Genomic DNA, 25163 nt, shown 5'->3' with positions numbered 1-25163 from the left:
GAGGAGGTGGCTGTGAGAGTTGGTGTGTTTTGGAATGGTGGGGGCTTTAAGAAAGCTTTTCATGCCTTGCCCTGTACCAGGAGCAAACGTGTTCTGGCTAAGCTGCTGGTAGCCTGATCCACCCTCTGCACCACAAAGAAGGGGAACGACAAGGAGGGCTGAAGGAGGCTCATTGTGTGGCCAGGAGAGGGAGTAAATTTTGGGGAGGTTTAGATTACCTGAAAGGAGCTTGACATTGTGGACGAATGGAAAGAAAAAGGAGCAACAAGCAACAGATGGATAGGGAAGGACTTTTTCCTCTTCCAAGCTCAAGCCTAGTAGACCTACCAGAACAGCACTGGTGAACCACCTGAGTACATTTGACCTCTTTCCCCTGGAAATGGTCACAGGACTTCCGCAATTCTTCATTGGGCTTGTTGATAGTGTGCAAATTTCAGACAATATTATTTGAATCTTCTTGGTTATGGTGGCAGGTGGCTGGTAAGGCTGATGTCTTGTAGATGCGTTTTATCAGACATTTGACTCTTATATCCAAACAGTGGCGTTAGTGCTTATCACCAAGCATGTCACAGTCTCTTCTTTGTGAGACAGAAACTGGTTCAGATGACACAGAGCCATCTCGGTTGGGCTGACCTATTGCACAATCACCAAGCAAATGTTCTGAAAAGAAAATCAAGAGAATGGGAGGAAGATGGAGAGAAAAGACATGGGCTGATATGTCTTATTAGCAAACTCATTACATCATAAGGAAGACAAGATAGTGAAAAGATAGAAATCAGTCTTTCTCTCTCGTGCCCTTTCTTCTTCTCTTACCACTGTTTATACTGTTACGCTAGGATAGAATGAATGCTGAGTCGTACCGTCTCACATTGTACTCTTTATCATCTTTTCTGTCTTCTTGCATGGATTGGTTAAGAATATGGGTGCATTTACACAACAAGGCAACAAGGTGTAACAGAATCCTCCACTGGGATTCCTACGTTGGACATAGGGAATCCAGGTTTGGCCTTCTGTCCAGAAGATTTTCACACGTCCAGCCCCTTTCGGTCTCCAGTTACCCCCACTGTCCTTCTGTGAACAAAGGTGCATCTGACTCCCATCTCTTTCCCATCTACTTCCCAGACCCTATCACCATGGATTTACCCGCAATTTCCCCGCCTTTCGGTTCTATCTCAGCACCAGATCTATGGAAATCAGCTCCCTTGGTGACTGACCCAGCCTAATGTGTGCCATTGCAAATGAGACTGTCCTTAATTAGTGTAGAGAACCAAGCAAACAGGAGGGGGAGCACTCATACACATCTCTTACATACACTTAGTCATTGACTCATGCGCACACACTGAATGTTCTGACTGACTCATGTTAATGTTGTAATTCTAGCCACCTCTTCTTTATATTTACAAAGAGACTTTTTCTCATCTTGTTTTCTTTTGTAAATAAATGACCCAAGGGTGGACAATAGAGATTTCCTATTTTCAGTAGGGGTTTTTGGTAGGGAAGGGACTCAGAAAGGAAAGTGAAATATCTTTGTCCAACTACATATTGTGGAGAAACAAGTAGCACACAGAGACCCCAAAAGCTACAATGTGCAAATCTAAAAATAAAATCTCACTGTAAACTTTAGTACCTAACACAGTACCTAACAATTTTTGGAATCATGGAAGTGGAATTTGTTTAAATTGCTCTATTAATGGCTAGCTAATTAGCTAAATAGAAAACATAGCCAATTCCCTTCTCTAAAGCATTTAATGCATTAAATCAGAAGCACCGGTACAAAGACTAATATAAGGTGTGTAGACTGTAGGTATTAATCATATGTTAATCATAACTCTATAAGCACTGTGCAGTAAGGATAATTGGCCTGCAGAACATGAACAGTAAGATATACTGTATAGGTTTGGTTCCACTAGTCATCATCTGGTCCCCTAGTCATCATCTGACCTCCTTACCCCAACTTGGCTTGGGTTAACGTTGACACTGCACCAAAAACTTGTTTGTTAGTAACCATATTTGTACTGAGAAATTGAATATTCTTTTTTTTTTGCTTACCCACTATATACCATAATTTGCCAGTCCCCCCTCCCCATTCACCACTCCTTTTTTCCCTTTCTTGCTCTCCCTCCCTCATCTGAAAAGTCTAAGCCCTTTCTTCATCTCCACCCCCCTCCATCTCCTGTCTCCCACCTTCCACACAAACACTCTCAGATTAACTTTAACACTATCTGCAGTCTAAAAGCTAGAGCCTGCCTCTGTCACTTCTTCTCCAGCTCACCACTAAAGGGACACACACAAACATTCTCTCTTCTCTCATCTTGAGATCACTTTTGCAAATCTCTTGCTTTCCAAGCCAAAAGCCAAAACACGCCGCAGGCTCGGATTGGGTTTGATTTGCTGGTCTTGTTTTCCTCTGTAATCCTGCATACTTGGACTTGCAGTGTACTCTTGCGTGAGGGGGTTTAAGGAAGCCTTTCCTGGGTGCTTTCCCCCGCCCCTGTCCCCGGTTCCAGCACAGAACCTGTCCACTCCTAAAACAGGGTGGATGGTACCCAGTTTGATGGGACTGGAAGGCTGATGCCACAGGTGAGGTGCTGAGCTTCTGTCTTCTGAAGACAGGTGAGTTGATATCAACCTTCATCCTATTCCTATAATATCTCTGGTTAACTTGTTAGAAGGTTGGTGATGCTGTACATTTTTATAACAAGCCTCTAAGAAGTATTATCTGCCTTTCTTTATCCTTGACTCTCAGGTTCTCAGCTTCAGACTCTCTCCCCCTTTTTATCCCTTTCCTTGCTGCTGTTTGGGATCACACTAAATGTGTGAATAAGTATATCACTGGTTTATCTGGCAATAAGTAGCCTGGTGATTTTGATAACATCTAACTCTGGCTTTGATCTTGGTCTTAATCTGTTGTAAAGAAGACAACTTGTTAGAGATCAGTTTCTCATGGGGTTAGCCAAATAAACCCTGTTTGAGAGATGGATTTACCCCTCTGGCATTTCTCACAATCTCTTGCAGTGCACTTGGGATTTACACCAAACACTGGTTTCGACTGTAGTCGGTTTCATCTCAGAGTACATCACACATGACCATGTGGTCCAAGCACCACATGCTCTCTGGAAGACTAGGTTTCAGTTATGTAGGAAGGTGGGGATTTGTAGTCATTTGTAATGAAGGGAAGTTGCTACTCTGCCCGCTGAAGGAACTCTGGCATCAATAAAATGACTCCATGAGATTTATATAATAAATCCTAACAGTCCAATGGCTACATTTTAATAGACATGTTTTAATTTAAGGTTAGTGGTCCATGTTGGATATGAGGAATTGTAACAGCTTTGAATTGAAAGTAATAAGAGATTGCCTTATAGACTAGATGTGTTCAGCCAGTGATACACTTTTTGTTGTTTTAGTTTTTTTTAATCCATAGCATAGAATTTGATTAACTTTATATTCGTTAATGATGATCGTAAAGGTAAAGTGTATAATGACTGGCTTAATTCAGCAGCATATAAATAAGTATTATGAAGCAAGGCAAAAAATCTTTTTGTGCCAGACAGTGGGTTTTTGTTTGTTTGTTTGTTTGTTTGTTTGTTTGTTTGTTTGTTTGTTTGTTTGTTTTTTAAAAACATTACAACCACTATAATACTGTACTGGGCCAAACATTTCAAAGCCACATTACAACCCTGGCACAAGGTTACCAAAAGGGATGCCTAGTGTCTGGTGATTTCTATAAGACAAGCCAAGAGTTTGTAGATTTTTCAGCTTAAATGCACTTATCAAGATGGTGTGTGTGAAAATAAAATCAATTTTCTTGAAGGCTAAAGCCTATTTAAAGCTTGAAAATGGAGTACAAAAACATGCTGAATGTTTAATAACAGTGCATTAATATATACACATTTCCAATGTATAAACAATGAAAAAACACACAAATTTATAGAGACAGACGGGCGGACATACAAAAAAAGAATGAATTGAATTAATAAGTATGAATGCAACTTTATTTTATAATTTGACAGCCCTTGAATTAACCCTGTTGCCTTATCTTAATGGATCTATGAACAGATTTATGAAACAAGCTGGATATAATATAATTAAATAAAATGTAAAAAGAACAATAAAATAAATTCCAACAATAAAAAAATGGTCGGATAAGCGGTAGAAAACGAGTGAGAGAGTGAGTGAGAATAAAAAAATGGATTTCAGCCTTTATATTTTACTCATATATGACCAGATATCCATTTTGGGATAGATAGTTTCAAGAAACAATAAACATTGTAGCCTGAAAATATGTTTAAAATATATATTATATGTTTAAAATGAAACATAAAATATGTTTCATTTTAAACATATAATATATATTTTAAACATATTTTCATATTTCAACACATTTCTGATTTTAGTTTTATATGTCTAAAATATGTGCATATGTATGTGTAATGAATACATCTATATACATCAAGATATAATCAGTTGATAAAAATCACAGAACAATTCACACTTGCACTTACGAGATAATCTACATGTTTGGTCATCCTGGGGTTAAAGGTGAAGTGAACATGTTTTCCATGTGAGACCACCCTTAACTCCTTATTGTCTAGGTGGTAAAATAAGAAGCTAAGTAACATAATATCCACCAAAGGGCTTGGTCAGCTGAGTTAACAGAATTCCTCTAGTTTTGCTGTTTCCAACTATCCATTAATGATTAAGTAGAATATTGGTCTTCCATATTGATTGCATTATGGAACAGGTATTTTGACTGTCAGTAGAAATAGGAACATTGTAAAAATAAAGTTCCATGATTTGAAGACCCTCAAATGGATTGAGAGAAAATGACTTTAAATTGAAGGGGACTGAAATTCAAACTCCAAGTGCCTCGGGTTGTCGAAAAGACCTTGCCAATTTAAGCCTTCTCAATTAGACCCATTAGCTGACCGCTCACGTCCTCTCTCTAAAGCCAATGAGACATACCACACAAACACACGGTAATAGACCCTCCAAATGATGGTGAGCCGTAAGTTTGACTCCCCGCCACAGGCTTGCCTGCAGTTGGGAAGCCTAGAACTGGTCCTCTGTTGCCCACTAACACAGTAGTACTGGCGAATGTGATCCCTGCACATTGTTCACTATCACATAATGGGACCTTTTCAGCAAAGGGCCAACAGGCCCACCATGGCAGGGAACAGAGAAGGCAGTGAAGACCCATGGGATGCCTGGGATACCGCTCTTAAAACCAAGGAAGATTAGAGCACGTTGAACTTATCTTATTTGTCCTCTAAATGTGCTTTGCAGTTAATAGTTCAATTCACATCTGTAATATATGCTCAGCTACAATCACTGGCATAAGACATTATAAATAGTAATAGCAGTTGCTATACTTCTAAAACCATAACAGAGAGATTTGTGATTTTCATCATTTTTTCTGTCAACCTTTAGTTCAAACAGTTCAAAATTTGATGTGTGTGCTTTAGGTCTTTAGGATGGTCAAAACAAGCACTTTAGTGTCTCTTCTCCAGCTTTTCAGCACTCTTGCTCCCACTGGAGGTGAGTCATCCTGCTTATTCTAGTTCATCCTAATTAATGTATTATCTATCTTGCTGTTTCATCTAAATAATATTCATTATTCATACTGATAAGCAATATCGTACAAGCAAGAGTACTGTTGTACAGGATATAAGTTAGAATGATAAATCGGCCATAGGCACACGTTTCGCAGGTAATCACAGCAGTGCTTCTATTTTGTAGATGACAGAATATGATTGCAGGTGTGATATTGCTTTTATTCAACAGATCTTTAAACAAGAAATTAATGTTGAGTAACGGACATTTCAGACAGAATATGGACACATATTTGGTTTACTTTCTATCCATCAACAAAAAAAAAACACCCAAAGGAGTCATAGCTGGGATAAAGCACTGTTTTAAGTGTAGTAGCAGTTTTAATATAGCAATATATCTATTGACAACCTATCTAGCAAAGTGTGGCAATACAAATTAAAATTAAATCAATGCTGTTGGAATGTTGTCTGTCCAATCAAATTAGTGAACTGGAATGAACTTTAATAATTGTTAGCAAAACAGTCTGTCTTAAACAAATTTTGTGATACGCTGTTTTATTAACAGTTTGAATGTTTAACAATAACACAAACCTAAGCCAGTATTTGAATGCATGATTCTTGACATTCATTCGATTTGTGAGAGAAAATATTTAGCTTTGAACAGAAAAAGAGTTTTATAACTACTCTCTCAGATTAGAGGAAATACATTCAAAGTCTGTTTAAGCTGAAATTTGTGTTTTTGACACTGCTTTTTCTTTCTTTTCTTTTTTAGTTGTCTCTCAGGATATCCTCTATCCCTTTGGAACAGCTCATAGGGACACAGAAACACCTAAGATGGATGATGGCAGTTCAGCAGAAGTTTCTTTATTAGTTCCATTTATCTTCTTCAACATCCCCTATCGCTCTCTATATGTGCGTGCAACAGGAAACTTTTTTTAAACACCATATATTTTGCTTATAATTAGCATTATACATGTTAACACTATATGAATGCAATGTAGATAATATTGTTACAATCCCAGGGCATAATCTTATTAGTTTCTAAAATATTTTATAGTCATACTGTAAAAATATGACCACCAGCCATACTTCTTATTTTAATTTTTAATTTAAATAATAAACTTTTAATTTACCAGTCTTCTTACCACACAGGTAAACAACAATGGCGTAATCTCCTTCAACGTTCAGGTGAGCCAGTTTACTCCTGAGCCTTTCCCCCTCAGTGACAGTCGGTCATTTATTGCTCCCTTATGGGCTGATGTACACAATGGTATCCGTGGAGATGTGTACTATCGTGAGACTACAGAGCCAGAGATCCTTGCAAGAGCTACTCAGGATGTCAGGAAGTATATCAAGAGTATGCAATCCTTTACTGCTACCTGGGCTTTTATCTCCACCTGGAACCAGGTCACGTTCTACGGTGGCAGTCAGACAACACCGGTAAAGAAAGGAGAAACACTCCTATTTTTTCACATACCTAACCTTTTATTATGAAAGGACACATATCTACTGCCATATAAATGAATAACTACCTTTATATATTTGAATATGCATTTCAAATATTTTCACAGGTAAACACATTCCAGGCAGTGTTAATCTCAGATGGCACAGTCCATTTTGCCATGTTTAACTTTGGAGAAATTACATGGAGCACAGGGACAGCTAGTGGGGGAGATCCACTTACTGGCTTGGGGGGAACCACTGCACAGGTAACCTTGTTTAGATATCTGCTCAAACTATTTAGATATCTAGATATCAATTTAGATATCTGCTCAAAAGCACAACATGGTGCCTTGTGTCTGATGTTTCGGACATTATTGACCTTTCTAGTCAGGTTTCAATGGTGGAGATGTCAGTCACTTCTTTAACCTGCCTGGTTCCCGCACAAATGAGGTGATTAACATTGAGCGAACTACAAATGTCAACGTGCCTGGTCGTTGGTTCTTCCGTGTTGACACCGAACAGATTGACCCAGCCAATGGCTGCAGCTATAATGGTAAAAGGTCTAAATAAAATCAGTCCTCATAAATGTCTAAATAATGTCAACAGTCCTCTTTGTTTATACTTCCATGTTAAATCATTTTTGTATTTTTTTTTGCGGGAGATGCAAAGACATGTTAGTGCTCAGGGCCAGCCATCGTTCACACAATGCACAGCACAGCAGTTAAGCACTGTTACTGTACGTATTTAAAAAGTACAGTCTGTGTATTAACTGATCTAAAACCAATACTGCTATATACTAATTTAAAAGTAGAGAAGGGCACTTTACACTTTTCACAGTAATGATGTTACTAACCTACCACAAGTTGACTAGTTTATATTGCAAGTAAACAGGGACATTTTTACTCGTTGTATAGAAATAATAAGTTCACAAATGCAGCATGTCTCTGTGTTGATATACAGTATGTCAGCTGAACACTGATTGGAACAGACTCTAAATAATTTCAGAATGAAGGTGAAGTAAACCGTAGCAACAAAAATTATAACTACAGTATCAATCATTGATGAAACTGTGATTTAAATACTGGATAAGCTGATATGGTTTGGAAAAAAATCTGCTCATGCTGCAGAATTGAAATTAGTGAAAGAAATATAATTAATTTAATTAATTATAATTAATAATGCAAGATTTATTTTTCCACAGCATTTTTCAAAACAAAATTACCATTGTTATTTTCTATTTATTTGTCCTGCAGTGAAATATGGAAATCGCCTTTGTTTTGGCTTCTTTTCAGGGTATATTTCAGTAAATGTGATACTTGCCCCCTTGAGGATATGCTCATGTTAAGGTGACATAAAACTTCACCCTGTGTGTGTTCATGCACAGGGTTTTGCCTTTTTTGCAAAAACATAAACGATCCCTAAGTCATCTTTCATATTTAGGGCGGTTTTATCGACGCGGTGAGGTGTTCTGGCTGTCAGACCAATGTTCTCAGCGTTGCAGATGTCTAGATTTGGACAATGAAGTAATTTGCCAGGAGGCTCCATGTGGCCAGTTGGAGACATGTGAACAGCAAGAGGGAGCGTACTACTGCCAGCCCACCCGAACCAGCACCTGTGTGGTTTTTGGAGACCCCCATTATCACACGTTTGATGGCTTTCTCTACCACTTCCAAGTAAGATTGAATGTACCTGATTTTGGAAAAGGTATTGTCTGGGTTGTTGCACATGTACTAGTCTGGACATATTCTTGATTTGCACATGTAAACCACTTTAAATAAGCAGGTTATTCTCAAAATGTTGTGGTGTGATCTCCATTTTTATCCTTTCCATTCCTACAGGGTACTTGCTCTTATCTTCTGGCTCGGCCATGCTGGGAGGTTCCTGGTCTCCCATTTTTCAGTGTTGAGGCTAAGAATGAAAATCGTGGAATGACCTCTGTGTCTTGGTTGAAAGATGTCACTGTGGATGTGTATGGCCATCGAGTTACACTACCAAAAGGAACTCTGGGCACTGTACGGGTGAGTTTTGTCCCTTATATTTCTGCCATAATTTATATAGAAGGAGGTACAAAATTACAAAGTTAAATTAACTAAGTCTTCATTCATGGTTACAGGTGGACAGCCTCTTCAAGACTCTACCTGTCCAACTCCAGTTAGGGGCTGTTAAAGTATACCAGTCTGGTCTTGCAGTTGCCTTAGAAACTGACTTTGGGCTCTTGGTAACATATGATGGGCAGCACTATGCTTCCATCTCCCTTCCCAGTTCCTACTTCAACAATACGTGTGGCTTGTGTGGTAATTATAATGATGACCCAGCTGATGACCCTGTGTTGCCAGATGGTTCTTTAGCTGATAGTGTCGTCGAGTTGGGTGGTAGTTGGCGAGCAGAAGACACGGATTTTCGTTGCACAGATGGTTGTGCTCAGAACTGCAGCATTTGTGAACCAGCAGCTGAAGCATTTTACTTTCGTCCTGATTACTGTGGGCTCATAAATAAGACTGATGGCCCATTCCGAGACTGTCGGGCTGTGGTGGACCCTACTGCATTTGTCTACAGTTGTGTGTATGACATGTGCAGCAACCGTGACAACATCACAACACTCTGCCAAGCTATACAGGCATATGCTTTAGCATGCCAAGCTTTGGGAGTAACCATCAGACCCTGGAGGTCACGTACATTCTGTGGTAAGTCTCTCCATGGTTTATGTATATTGCATATTTCTTAAAATTAAATACCATTCATTATGGTTTTCAATATAAATTCACTAAACCTTTCATATTTATTCCTCAACTTCCACTGATTTTAGCTTTAACGTGCCCAGAGAACAGCCACTACCAAGTCTGCACAACTGCTTGCCCCCCTTCCTGCTCTGACCTGACCTCCCACCTATACTGCACACATCCATGCACAGAGGGTTGCCAGTGTGACCAAGGCTTTGTGCTGAGTGGCAGCCACTGCGTCCGCCGCTCTGAATGTGGTTGTGAGCGTGATGGCCTGTACTATGCTCTCAATGAGACCTTTTGGGTAGATGAGGTGGGTGAGGTGGGCAGTGACTGTTTCCAGCGCTGTGTGTGTGGCCCAGTGGGTGAGGTCATTTGCTTCAATGACTCCTGCCATGAAGGCGAGGTGTGCACAGCAGAAGTGGGGGTTCTGGGTTGTTATCCTCGTAGAGAAGCCATGTGTTCGTTATCTCAGACATACATCTTAGCTACCTTTGATGGGTCATCCATGCCATTCCCAGATGAGAGCTCCTTCTACCTGGTGAAGACTATAGGGCGTATGCCAGCCAATGTTTCAGTAGTGGAGGTGAAGATTGGAAGGAAGCTGGTGAATAAGGGGCCTACATGGAAGAGGCCTGTGGTTATCAGGGTTGCATACCTGGAGGCACAGATAGGTGGCTCTGATTTTGACATTGTTAAGGTTTGTGAAATAATAATTATAATTACCTTTTCTATGCATCTTTTCATAGGATAAAAGGTGTGATCAAGGTCATTTATCAATGATACCACTTCTGTCTCTTCTTAGGTAAACAGTGAGCAAGTTGCTCTTCCATATGTCCACCCAATGGAACCTCTTACGGTGTACCGTGCTCCTGGCAATGCTACTGTAGTGGAATGGACTGGTCTGATTCAGGCTCGCTACTCTCGCCAAGGCTTTCTCAACATCACCCTCTCCACCCTGTTCTACAATTTAACTTGTGGCCTATGTGGCTTCTTCAATGGAGATCCCTCTGATGATTTACGCTTGCCAAGTGGTCGCCAAGCTGACACGGCTGACCAGTTTGCTGAGGGCTGGAGGGCCATTGCTGATGACCTAACATGCAATGGTGACTGTGATGATCTGTACCGCATGTGCACAGACCTTCGGCTATACCAGAGCCCCTGGCTCTGTGGCAATATCAATGACCCAGGAAACAGCTCATTCCTGGCATGCCACTTAGCAGTCAACCCCTCTCCATTCTTCAGGAACTGCCTGTATAACATGTGCGTAAAGGAGGGTAATCGTTCAGCTTTGTGTTCTTCCTTGCAGGCCTATGCTTCAGCCTGTCAGGATGCTCAGATTAACCTGGGGCCCTGGAGGAGTGCCACTAACTGCCGTAAGTAATATTTGACCCCTAAATGCAGTGTTGTATTTACTGTTTAAGCTTTACAGAGGTTTTATGTTATCTTCTCTCTCCCCTGTCCAGCATTGCCATGCCCAGAAAATAGCCACTTTGATGAGTGTACCACAGCATGCCCACTGACTTGTGAAAATCTGGATGACCCAGAGGAGCCCTGCCCATACCCATGCTCTGAAGGCTGCCAGTGTGAAGAAGGCTTTGTGCTCCGTGATGGGCTCTGTGTTCACCGCAGTGACTGTGGCTGCTTCTACCTTGGCCGTCAGCTAGCCACCAATGACACATTCTGGACTGACTGGGAATGTCAAGAACGCTGTTACTGCAATGGGACCGACAACAGTGTCTACTGCAACTTTTCTCCATGCCACCCTGAGGAATACTGCCAAGAGACAGATGGGCTATTTTTCTGTCAGCCTCGGACTGAGGCTTTGTGTGCGGTGGCCGGATATGGGCATTTTTTGCCATTTGGAGGTGTCCCATTTGACCTTCAGAGCAGCTGTACACTTCATTTGGTTACCACAGAGTGTGGTGGGATGGATTCAGATGAGGACAGAGGAAGTTTTAGTGGCGAGTTAGGACCAGGGGACCTGCCTCGATTCCAGCTTTCAGCCCGGAATGAAGAAAGAGATACAGGGCAGGCCATCTGGGTGCAAGGTTTTGTGTTGGAGGTTTATGGATATGAAATTGAGGTGTCAAGAAGCTTCAAACATACAGTGATGGTGAGGAATAGATTTACATTTACAGTTTGATACACTCATCAGTGTAATTTCCTTTAGATTTACCAGGCCCTATAGCTGCACAAGAATCTGCATTAAAACCGTTTGTACAATGAATTATGTTAGGTGAAATATTTCATCATCACAATAATTTATCTGTAATTCTAATATATAAATAGTCACATTTTCTGGAGGTCAGGCATTTGTTTATGTCACAAAACTATTTTTAATCAAACAGACATAGTTGAAGACAAAGGAACAGGTGAGGGAACATGAGGAATATCTGATTACAATCTATGTCTGTTAACAAGCTGGAGTACAGTCACAAAAAAAACATAAATGAGTGATAGTTGGATGAAGTTCACAACAGCATCTAAAGATCTGAGGGACTTTAGATCAAATAAAGATAGAGGAAAGATGCTGAAAGTTGTTCTTTGGGCCTCTCTATGTAATACAAGATCAGAGAAATGAGAAATAGATGGAAAGAAAAAAAAAGATAAACTGCCATCACACTTCTGCCGACAGTAAATACATTTAAACAGTTATTACATTTTATAATGTGAATACCTTTCGTTTATCTCTACAAGGTGAATAAAGAGCGTTTATACCTGCCTCTGAAATTGGGCCCAGGGAAAGTCAACATATACACTCTGGGATTACAATTACTAGTGGAAACTGACTTCGGATTGAAGGTGAAATAGATCTTTACTCACTATCATTGTGCACATAATGAACAAACATTTAGTCAATCAGTGGATATTCAACTTTGAGTCACTTTAAGATTCACCAGTTATACATAAGCATAGGACTGTTTCTAACTATCTTATATTTTTAGGTGGCATTTGACTGGAATACACTACTTCTGCTTTCTCTGCCCCGGAGCATCTTTAATTCCACTTGTGGTCTGTGCCAGGGAATGCCTATCTCTGGTCCTGCCCTTAGTGTCAGCGAATGGGGCATGATGTGGGCAGAGCGTGACACCTTCTGTCAAGTAGGATGTGGTGACGCCTGTCCACGCTGTGGATTAGTTGAAAGAGGCCTGGCAGCAGATGTCCATGCCCCTGCGCAGACAATGGATGCCATAAACAACAATGACATTGAAAACTCTATCCCAGGGAACCGTTTCCATCTGTCAGAGGGCTTGTACGTTTATGTGGAACCAGAGGCAGTCAGGCTATGTGGACTTATTATTGACCGCGGAGGTGTATTTGCACGGTGTCACAGCAAGGTGGCACCAGCATACTTTTACCAGAGCTGTCTACAGGATACATGTGTGGACCAGGGAGCACGAGAGACCATTTGTAATTGGTTGCAGATCTATGCTACTACTTGTCAAATACAGGGGCTGTCTATGGTTGGCTGGAGAAGCTCTACCCCATGTGGTGAGATGTACAACTTGCCCTTGCAGTCATAAAAACATACAGTATACATCACACAATATAATGTACACTTTACCTTGTGTAGTCCTGTTTGAAACACATATTTGACTTTTTTAAGCTACCTCACTACAGAATAATGCAGTGAACCTTGTCTGCCATCCATCCTGACCATGTGTGTTTGTATGTATGTTTCTAGTGCTTTCATGCCCACTTAATAGTCACTATTCAAGCTGTATGATGGTGTGCCAGCCCCAGTGTGCCCCAGCACGTGGACAGAGAGACTGCAACCAGCACTGTGTGGAGGGTTGCCAGTGTGATCAAGGTTTTGTGCTCAACGGCAAAAGCTGCATCCTCAACCAGAACTGTGGCTGCTATACCGACAGCAAGTACTATGAGGTGAGAGAGGTTTTTGAGGTGGGCATGGAGGATTTCGAGAGCATAAAGAAATTATTCAAACAGGCAAAACAATAAACAACATTGTGGCTTATTTTAGATACTTGCTTTAAGTGATACAAGAACCACAGGTTCTTGTATAATGGTAGAAATGTAGAATTGTGATGGCAATGAATGGCAATGAATATAACACCATTACAGTTTTAGGTGAAGGCTGATTATATCAAGTTCAGGATTTTGCCATGCCTTGCTCAATTTAAAAAAATCAAAGCTACAAGCCACTACAATTCTCCCTCTGTCTCTTGCACACCCTAGCCTAAGCAGTTGTTTTGGAACAACGATTGCACCAAGCGTTGCCAGTGCATCGGCCGCAACTTGATACAGTGTGACCCTCGTCGTTGTAAGGCTGAGGAGGAGTGTGTACTACGCCATGGTGTCCGTGGCTGCTTTGCCCGTCGCAACCAGCACTGTGTGGCATCAGGTGGTGGTGTTTTCCGCACGTTCGATGGTGCCTCCCTCCGCCTGCCTGCCTCCTGTTCCTTTGTCCTGTCTACTATCTGCCATAAGCTGCCCGAACTCTCCTTCCAGCTCATTGCCAATTTTGACAAGTGGAGCACACCCAATCTTACTACCATCTCACATGCATACCTCTACATCAATGAGGAGAATATTCTCATCTCTGGAAACACTGTTAAGGTTTGTAAAGTTTAAAAAATGGTAATACTGTTGAGTCTCATTTGCTCCTACAAATTAAAATGGTTGTCATAGTCATTTCTCATTGGCCTTCTCATAGGTATGGGAGAAATGTGGTGTTCGGCTCAATATTTCATTTTAATTATTAGCAACCCAAACAATTTAAAGAAATAGGCAAACAAGACATAAATCATATATTCATCTGCCTCATGGCAGGTATGTATGGACAGGGGCAGTGTAAATAGGTAGAAGGAATAGAATGAAGGTTAGAACCACCACGATGAGCTTCTTTCAACATAGTTAAAAACGCTTTGAAAAACGAGTGTAAAAAGAAGAAGCACTGGTAAATTTAGATAAAAATTGATGTTATGAGCAACTGTCCATTATGATACTGAATTTTACATGTCCCTCTTTTTAGGTAAATGGGACACCAGTGTCTGTGCCTTTCATAACAGGCCTTATGACTCGCGTCTCCACGTCTGAAGGTTTTCTGGTGATCGACACGCCACAGGACATCCAGGTCCGCTATAACCGTTTCAACACACTTAGTATTACCATGGGACCAAGGCTACAGAACAAGGTGTGTGGTTTGTGTGGAAACTTTAATGGTGACCCCACTGATGATTACATCACTTCCCGTGGCAAACCAGCACTTAGTGCGCTGGAGCTTGCACAGAGCTGGAAGACCAATGGTATGCAGAACAGGTGTGTGTCTTTTTAATATAATTGTTTTTTATGATATTTTCTCTCTCTCATGCTTTCTCTTACTTCTCAAACTTTCTCCCCTTCTTTCCACTTCTCAAACTTTCTCTCCCCATCATGATCATTATTTTCTTTTGTATATCTGTCTCATTTCACTCACTTACTCTATCTTTTTCGGGGTTTTTTTCTCACAATGTCTTACGTTTTGGCTTATATTTCTCTAAAAAAATCAATTTCATTCTCTCAAACTTTCTCTCTCTTTTCCTCTCTACTTGTGTGTATTTGCAGCTGTGATGAAACTCAGTATGTAGCTCTGGCCCAGTCCTGTGATAACACAGACATTTTGGAGCTTCAGGGCGAGGACAGTTGTTTGAAACTTACCCAGCCAAAGGGCTTTTTCCAGCCATGTCATGGCCTTTTGGACCCACAACCCTTCTACCAATCCTGTTACCTGGATGGCTGCTACAACCACCGTAGGGCACAGGTTTGCGGATCTATGGCTGCATATGCTGAGGCCTGCCGCTCGTTTGGCACGCTCACCACCAAGTGGATTGCCCAGGAGAACTGCTGTAAGGGCACACTGCCACCTATTGGACAGGACAGGGAAGCTAGTTTGTGGGGTTAGCGGGTGGTGGGACAAAAGCTTGAAAGGATCATTTTACTTCCAACTAACAAAAAAAAACATTGCTGATGTGAAAATAGCAATAATATCTATATGCGTGGTGGGAGCTTATTGAAATTAGGATAAAAATGTTTGTGTATAACATCAATTTCCCATTAAATGTACAAAGATACAAACTGTACAAACTTTTTATCAAGAAATTGTGCATTAAAGCGATAATGATTGGGGCAGACAAGCTAACTAACTGAATAAAAAGAGGCCAAACGGTCTCATCTCTGATATAAACCATTTACAATTGAATAGCATCATAATCTCAGTATATATAAACACAAATAAATTATAGAATGCCATTTCCAACATTTTCAGACATTTCCCCTTTCACTCACATGTTCACCAAGTACCCTGTAGCATTAACTATGTAGTGCACAAACTTTGTAACATTAGCCATATTAACCTTATAAGTTATTGCACACATTTCACATAAAAATCTAAAACACTGTCCATTTAATGACAGGTTTTGGATGTTCTGTTTTGCAGATTAACACTAATATGGCTGTCCAAGAACAGAAAAACCTAGCCTAATGTTAGCGGCTACTGTAATAAAACTTTGAATGTTGAACATAGCCTTACCTCGTGTTTAGTCTGTTTACACCTAGTAGAAAAACTGTAAACTGCAGTCACATCACCTAATGTAGAAAATGCATGAATAGTGAAAAAAGTCAAACCCTGGCTATTTAGGCAGTTTTTATTATTTCTATAAAGTTTTCTCTCACACATGCCTCTTAATCTATTTTGGGAATGAACGGTGTGTGTGTGTACTAACTTTGTGCCTGGACATGTCTTTAGCAGAATGGATCTATGACCCCTGTGCAGGGGAGATCTGCACAAACAACACATGTGAGCAGGAGAATGGAGGAGACCTGTGTGGCTGCCCAGAACTTCCCAGCATGGAAATTAGTAAGCAACATAACTGATTTTGTGTTCTAATAACACAGTCTAATAAGCTTCATATCATAACCAATCAACTACAGTATATACAATGAATACACAGGATATAGTCCCTACAGTGTCTACACCAAAGACGTCAATCCACATAAGACAGATATTCTATAATAATCTCATTAAAGAAGAGGAAACCTGCTGGTTAATACATTAGATAATACTTAATCTTAAACCGTTACCTTAGGGTGCAGGTGCTTTCAGCTGTAGCTAAAATTACAGCTAAATGCCAGTGACGTCACTAGATACATTAGTCTTGACAACAGGCAGCTTTTACACAATGAAATGTCAAAAGCAAAGGAGCTGCAAAAACACAGAGGACACTCTAGCTGCTGTAAAATCAATGCTCCTTTTATTATGTAGCTGTTTTGCGATTATTTGTTTAATTTGTGAAGCAAACCGCATGCACAGCCATAGTCATGTGAATATAAATGGCGAGCTAACGCAGGCGAGGCTCCTGCTATGTATATCAGGTCATTAACACTTGTCACGCTGTATGAAATGATCCCAATAACTTCTTGAATGCTTTAACACATATAAATTTATAATCTATCGGTGACAGTGACAGATTATAGGATGACTTTGCGATTAAAGATATGACAATATTTTGCTTGCGTCATCAATAATTGTGATCTGAGCTCATATAGAAAACGGTAAGAGTGAAAAAATAAGGATATTTTTTGAAGGATATTAATAGGTCTGTTGTTAGAAGATGTTTACTGCATAATCTTTCAGTTATATAAGTGTGACCGAAATTGCCGTTAGATAACATCATAGAAATATACTGTACAATAAAAGCAAAAATCCTAAATGGTTTCCAACCGGTTATAAACCTAGGGTGTAGAGAGGATTACAATTTTGTTGTACCCTGTGCAGTGCATGCTTATACAGCGTAGGAGGTGGTTTCTGTGATATCGTCTATGGTTAAAACCTCCTGACCTGCTAAAAAGCCTCTACTCATTCATATAGAAAATAACATGGCTTTGTAAGACTGGAAATAAATGACTGTGAGTGGACAAATTTACCTCTAATGACTTGTCTGGCACTATGTGTTTTTAGTACCAGGATTAAACATACCATCATGTTAGATTACTAATAGAATAATTATAACTTCCACTTACTAAACCAATGACTCATACGGATGAATAAATGTATTATATTCTGTGTGTTGCCAGGAGCAACAGTTATTTTTCTTTTCAGAAGCAATATATACTTTCAGTATTAGATAATCACGATTCTCTTTATTTAATTGTCATTTCTATTAAACAGGTGAGGATGACATTATTCAAGCTGAGGTGACATGCAAACATGCCCAGATGGAGGTGTCTATCTCAAAGTGTCGCCTCTTCCAGCTTGGCTTTGAGAGGGAGGATGTGCGCATCAATGATCAGCGTTGCTCTGGTATCGAGGGTGAAGACTTTATCTCCTTCCGCATCAACAATACCAAAGGCTATTGTGGCTCAATAGTACAGGTACATCCTCCCTTCACCAAAGCACATTAGCAGAACAACTAGCAGAACAGATTGATATGCAAAAACATACAACACTGGGAAGTTTATAATTATAAACTTATATGTAGTTATATATAAATATATCCTGTATTCTATGTTTTGGATAGCCAATTAGTGCTCTCCTTTTACTAAATGCTATGTTTCCACTCACATTACCATAATAATACATTTTATCAGTGGGAGGAGCAACTAGCATTCCAAATTAGTTTTCTTGCTACTAAAATTCAACACTCTTGAAAGAGAAAATTTGCTTTTCTAGACACGCCCACATCTACCTATCACTGTCGCTCATGTCACCGGAAGTCGCCAGGTTTCACTGAAAGTCACTGTACATGTGAATTCAGTCCACAAAGGCTTTGATAGTCAGCAGATAAGTTGAAAGTGATGTATTAAATAAGACACAATGCTAGTATAATAGTGCTTTTACTCTTCAGGAATATAGTGTGGCATGAAATAACATGAAATGTCCTTTTATAGAGTGACTTACAGATCTGTCTTGTGATCAAGTAATATAATCATGCTAATGACATTAAGTCAAGATCCAAGAATACCATTAAGAAAAAGCGCCATTAAATAGGATTTAGCACAACGTGCACAAAGCAATTTAAGTGTTTTATTACAATTATCTCTGTATTTTTTAATTCCTAGGCAATTTCAGGTTTCCAGTCGTCTCCAAGAGTCTGGAGACTCTGTCACTACGCAGAACTTTCATTTCATCCTTAACACAATAATAAACACTAAATAAACATTTTACTAATACAATCCTAATGATTAAAATATGTTTTATTTAAGCCTTTAATACAATGTTAGTTGTTATTGATAGTGGCTAAATGATCAGTTTTATTCAGAATCTTTTGTCATCCTCAGCACTTTCAATAAATGACCGATGTTTGAGTCTAGTTAAGCAAATGGATTAATAAAATATGGATTTTACTTTTAAATACAAAATCCATTTGAACTTTATAACAAGAGTAACAGTTGTAATGACAAGGATTTTCCATTTAAGCTGTGAAAATAAAGTAATGTATTAAATCCTAAGGCGCCCAGTAATTATAATAGATATAGCAGTAATTGCTTTTTTCCGCCTTTGTATTGACTTTAAGACTGTTTCTCATAATGCACTCTTTATTATGCACTCATTCAGAGCATATAATCTACTCTGAGAAAGTAATTCAATTCCAGACCCTGACAATGTTAGTGCTTTGTGTGTGGGTCTTTGTGTCCAGTCGAATGGCACGCACATCATGTACAAGAACACGGTGTGGATCGAGAGCGTGAATAACACAGGGAGCGTGGTGACCCGTGACAAGACCATCAATGTGGAGTTTTCTTGCGCTTACGAGCTGGACATTAAGATCTCCCTGGAGACTGTGCTCAAGCCCATGCTGAGGTCAGAGGTCAACTGAGGTTATTAACCTACATCTCACAACGGCTTTACAATCACACAAAGCCCTTATTCATGAGTCCAAACCTTGATTTTGTTATAGTTGGTAGATGTAATCCAGTAAAGATGACATTAAATCTCTATTGGTCGTAGCTTTGTCGAAAGAAAGTCATTTCATATTTTTAATAGCTTTGTTATATTTTGTGTATTCCAATATCTCAGTGGCACCAAAATAAATTATATAGCACAAAGAATTGTTGTCTCCCTGATAGCTTTGAAGAAGATTAAAACAATATGTTCCAGTCTACTGTACATCATTAAACATGTTTAAACATGCTCTCTCTCTCTCTCTCTCTCTCATTCCACAGTGTAATTAACCTCACCCTCCCCACCCAGGAGGGGAACTTCATCACCAAGATGGCTCTTTATAAAAACTCCTCGTATCATCAGCCGTACCGTGAGGGCGAGGTGGTGCTCAGTACACGAGACGTGCTCTTCGTGGGGGTTTTTGTGGAAGGTGCCGATGACAGCCAGCTCATCCTAATAGTGAACATGTGCTGGGCCACACCATCACGCTATAGCAGTGACCGCCTCCGCTACATCATCATAGAGAAAGGGTGAACGCACACTCCCAAATACACACAAACACTATTATAGCTTTTATGACACAAGATGTTTGATATTTTTGGATATTTGCTAAAAAAAAATTATGGTACAGGCATTCTCTATTTAAGTTTTACAAATATAAAGTAACATGATATAAAAAGAAAATTAATAGTGTATTCATTTTTAATAGAATAAAAGGAAAACTTAAGTAATTCATTCTAACAGTATTTGAAACTGTTCCTTTCTTCCTATTATGGATTGTTATTTAAAAAAGAGTCAAAAAGAGAAGCTCAGCACACACCACTAGCATGGGTTGCTAATACCATGTGTAATGTACTATTCTTGAGATTTAGAACCTCTCCACTAACTTTATTAACAAACCCAAAACACTGTCTTACATCCAACATGGTTCAGCAGACAAACTTAGGAAAATGATTGGCTTATCCTCTGATTTTGGTGTTTTATCCTCAAAGGCAATGAATCTAAACACATTCCAGGTAATCAGGGATAAATTAGCCTCAGAGCTAATACATCCATGAGATGAAGACTTTGCAATGACATGCTGAAAACTGTGAAATGAGATGAACAGAAACCTGAGGTTAGTTTAGTTAGAGTAGAGAGAGAGTTAGAACTACTTAGTTTCCCTGGGTTATAAATACGTGGCTGCATACTGTATATGGAAAACACACATGATTTGTGGCTGTTAAAAATAGGGCTGTGCCTTCTGCATGTGCTAGTATCAGTAGGTTAATGAACATATATTTAGTTAAAAACTAAAAAAATAGTCAATTTGTCCTATTTTCTCACAGATGTCATGGAGATATTCAGCATAAAAACAGCTGAATAATGGTTTTAATATTAAAATGTTGGTAAACAGTTAAAAGGGTGAAGACGTGTGCACTTCCGTAATTTGAATTTCTGTGGCCTGGACTGAAGAGGAAAGCTCACATGCACAAAAATATAAAAAACATGAAATGTTCTGCTACAAAGGTGTTTAACCTTCACAGGAAGTAACATCACAGGAAGTGGTCAAATGTTGAGTTTAACCCATAGGTTTATTCAAGCCTTCACTGTTTATATATTCATTATTTTCTAAAAAGTACCAAAACTACTGGAATTTTTTGCTTATAATTTATGTGAAAATGTCCACATTACACCTGGAGAAAACATCAAGATAATATGGTATATTGGGTTAATCCACTGCTATCTGCTTGTAACTTCACAGATTAACTTTGATAGTGTGATTGTTATCTACAGAATCCTCAGAAACAACAGCAAATTATTAAATCTACTTGTTATGAAAAACCATAAATCTTGTTGCAATATGTTTTGGACACAGCAATGTATTGTCATGTCTACTTTTACTATTAGAGGAGCAAATTTTTAAAAGGTCATGTTCCCTTCTGTTATGAGCTAATCCATGGGTGTATGTTGGTTTTTAGGTGTCCCAACATTAAAGACAACACCATCGGCATGGCGGAAAACGGCGTGTCTCTGACCTGCCGCTTTCATGTCACTGTGTTTAAGTTCATCGGTGATTATGATGAGGTGCACCTTCATTGCGATGTCACTTTGTGTGACTCTGAGACCAATGCGTGCAAAGTGGTGAGACTAGGCACACACACATTAAAGACCTGTTTTTAATCCTCACTTACATGTATAGACTTGTATGATAGCAATTATTGAAGGAAACATTGCTAACAATTATTTCACAGCAACATGGAAGGTGTGATTCTGATAAGAGAATTAAAGTGAATTATAGAATGAATTCTCTATAATAGCAGCTCTGACAGAGGATCAGACTATAAGACAAAGCACAGATCATTGATAAACCATGTCATTGTTTCCATAGTAACAACTATGGTTGAGTCTCCAGTGTCAGCATTTTTTTTAAAAGTCAGAGGTTTTCTAACATAGGAAGGTCTTCAAGAGGAAGAAGATGATGTTGCTTAGTAACAACATTGTTAAGTACGTGAGAGAGGAAAACAGAGAGGCTAGTGAGGGAAGGACTGTTTATAGCTGCTATAATGTAAGTCATAGCAGGAGAATGTATGATGTGTTGTTGTCCTACAGCTACTCCATGTTCAGGGTCACCATCAACACAGCAGACCATCCAATCTACATTTTTGATTTGGCACAGGTTTTAGACCAGATTCTCTTCCTCACATAACCCCCAGCCCCCATTTTATTCAGACTTGGGACCAGCACTTGGTTTGGTTCTTTGCCCAGGACTCGGGATCCTTAGCTCCTGGACCATACGAGAACCCTATGTTGTTAAATAATATTTTCAACTATTTAATCATTGACAAATTGCTGTGGTATAAGAGGAATAAAACACTGTTCTCTTCAGTTTTGTGACATTATTGATTACAGACAGTAATCTAGACTAGCAATAAAATAGCCAGTTATAAAAAAGAGAGCTGGGCTGAGTTCTGCTGTGGGAACCAAATCACCTCCTCTCATTTCCTTTAAAGCTGAGAGACATCTAATCAATATTTCTTGTGTGCACTTTGTGGACTTCACTAACATGGCTGAACCTCTACACCTGATACTGTTTGTGTCCGCTAAATCTGATGGCAATAAATTGAATAAATACTATAAATTGATTAATATTCAGCTCACTGTTTCACATTTGCTAGCTCTAATAATTCAGTAAGTTAGTAAGTATGTTTAGTCAAGGTTCAGCCTATTTCAACCAAAGTGTGTTGCCATTCATTTATATCTGTAAATTTGCTTTGAAAGAAATTAGACAGATTATTGTTTATTTTTGTTGTTTCCTAGAACTGTCCACACAACAGAAGGAGTTACAGTGACTACAGTCAGCAAAAAGAACACATTCTGTCAGTGGGACCAATTCGAAAAAGAGGTAGTGTGTGTGTGTGTGTGTGTGTGTGTGTGTGTGTGTGTGTGTGTGTGTGTGTGTGTGTGTGTGTGTGTGTGTTTGTGTGTGTGTTTGTGTGTGTGTTGGGGGGGTTCTGGTCATGGTTAGAGCAAGGGTCTATCCCTGAAGGGGCAATGATAATGAGGCCTAAAATATACTGTGTGTGTGAGGAAATAATTGAGCAAGGGAATTATGGCCATCCTGTATATCTGTGTGTGTGTGTGTGTGTGTGTGTTGCAGAATCAGACTGGTGTGAAGAGGTTAATGGAGGATGTGAGCAGATCTGTACTAGTCAGGTATCTGGCCCGGTGTGTAGCTGTGTGACTGGAATGCTGCAGAGAGACGGGAAGAGTTGCCGTGGTGAGCACTACAAGCACAAACACCCACAAAACTTGTTTTCAACAAATGAGTTGTTATTTAAAAAAAGTGATTACCAATACTTTAAGCATAAGGCACTACACAAAACCGTTCCACCCACTCACACAAACTCCTTCTCAGCATATTCTGTCAGTGCATTGTTCTTGCACTATCCTAACATTTAACAGGTTCTGACAATTTCTTGCAACTCTACAAAATAATGCATGTATGACATAACCAGAGAACATAGATGTCAGACACCATGCTATTCCAGGGTCACTGACACACTGTTCACCTGCCTTATCCTCTGAGTGTAAAATGCCTGAAATTGCATTACATACCTCTTTACCTCACCCAACCAAACACACACAATCCATCTATACATCCATACCTCACCCATTCAAACACAAACACACACACACACAATCCATCCATCCATCCATCCATCCGTCCGTCCATTCATCCATCCACCTTTCAACCTCACCAATTCAAACACACACACACACACACACACACACACACACACACACACATTATATCCTTCCATATTCAGCAGAGGTCTGTCTATTTTTTTGACTATTACATCTTATATATCTGAGAATCAAGAGGTATCACAGCTCCACTCTATCTATCTATCTATCTATCTATCTATCTATCTATCTATCTATCTATCTATCTATCTATCTATCTATCTCATTCTGTTCCTCCTGTGACTTTCTCTTTCTTTCTCTGACTTTGCACTGACTGATCCCACACATCTTTTCCTCTCTGTCTTTTTCCATAGCTACCAGTTCCAGCACAGATCTCCAGCCCCTCGCTCCCCTGGTTGCTATTGGCATCTGCGTCATGCTTCTGATACACACACACGCCTCTGTGCTTTTCTCCAGCAGAGCTTAACGCCAACTAAACCATGGCCTTGCCGAGGAGAGAAGGCAAAAACAAGGGGGGGCTGAGAAAGCAAAATAGAGAGAAAACAAGGAGAGGAGGAGTGCATGTTTTAAACCACACACACGGCAAAGAACTGTGATTAAACACTCCTCATTCTGCTGCATGGACACTTTAAAAGCAAACCAGCGTGTGTAAAATAGATCCACCTTCGAAACCCTTGTTCAAAACTACCTTGCCATTAGCAAACACACGGAGCCCAAAACCATCCGTTTGATTTTATTAGACATAGACGTTCAGCTACTAAATACACAGATTAGCTAAGAGAGATTAGTAAAATGCAGTTTAGTAGATTATAATATCTGATAAACACCATCTTGTGTGAGGTTATGTTGCAATGAGTGGTTAAAATTCTCAGTGCCACATATTTATATTTGTTTTTGGGGGTTTTTTGTTTGTTTTGTTTTTATTTTTAAGAATTTCTCCCTATTCAAGTTCTCAACTTTGTCAATTATTTAATTTCCATTTTTGCCATATTGAAGTATTTTTCAGATTAATCATTGCTGGAAAAGTATTTGTTATGTATGAAGCATTGGAAATTTCACTGATGAGTACTAGATGATCAAGTGCTGTTCATATTATTTGGTATACCCATGACACTGTTGAGAAATAAAATCGCACCGCATGGAGGAGAAGAAATATTTTACAAAACCAAGACAAGTATTTTATTTGTCATCGATTAGACATGTTTTGTACCTTTATTCTGTACTGTAATGCTATAGTTTGAGAAAATCACCATCTATTAGGATACAGGAGTGGGTGAATAAGTTGTATGCACATGCAGAGTAGCCTTGACTTATAAAAACACCTGAGCAGATGGAAATGCAGAAAAAGGTTTGGGATCCAGATTTCCAGATTAATGA

The 25163-nt window shown here is 39.4% G+C and overlaps 1 protein-coding gene across 1 annotated transcript; it reads left to right on the top strand.

The window, feature by feature from the left end:
* The first annotated feature begins 5399 nt into the window (after positions 1–5399).
* On the top strand, positions 5400–25163 carry tecta (tectorin alpha). The gene is made up of 25 exons (XM_060862573.1): positions 5400–5538; positions 6325–6464; positions 6705–6992; positions 7124–7261; positions 7383–7548; positions 8436–8668; positions 8834–9013; positions 9109–9679; positions 9802–10415; positions 10521–11091; positions 11182–11831; positions 12416–12520; positions 12664–13210; positions 13404–13603; positions 13916–14296; positions 14712–14998; positions 15284–15564; positions 16464–16574; positions 17886–18088; positions 19354–19517; positions 19880–20128; positions 21560–21722; positions 22899–22983; positions 23239–23358; positions 24140–25163. Exons 1-25 carry the CDS (start codon positions 5475–5477, stop codon positions 24250–24252), a joined length of 6624 nt encoding a protein of 2207 aa, XP_060718556.1. The 5' UTR covers positions 5400–5474; the 3' UTR covers positions 24253–25163.

The sequence above is a fragment of the Tachysurus vachellii genome, chromosome 26 (genome assembly GCF_030014155.1).
Source record: "Tachysurus vachellii isolate PV-2020 chromosome 26, HZAU_Pvac_v1, whole genome shotgun sequence".
Lineage (NCBI taxonomy): Eukaryota > Metazoa > Chordata > Actinopteri > Siluriformes > Bagridae > Tachysurus > Tachysurus vachellii.
Note: the sequence above shows the minus strand (reverse complement) of the source record. Positions and strands in the feature narration are given on the sequence as shown.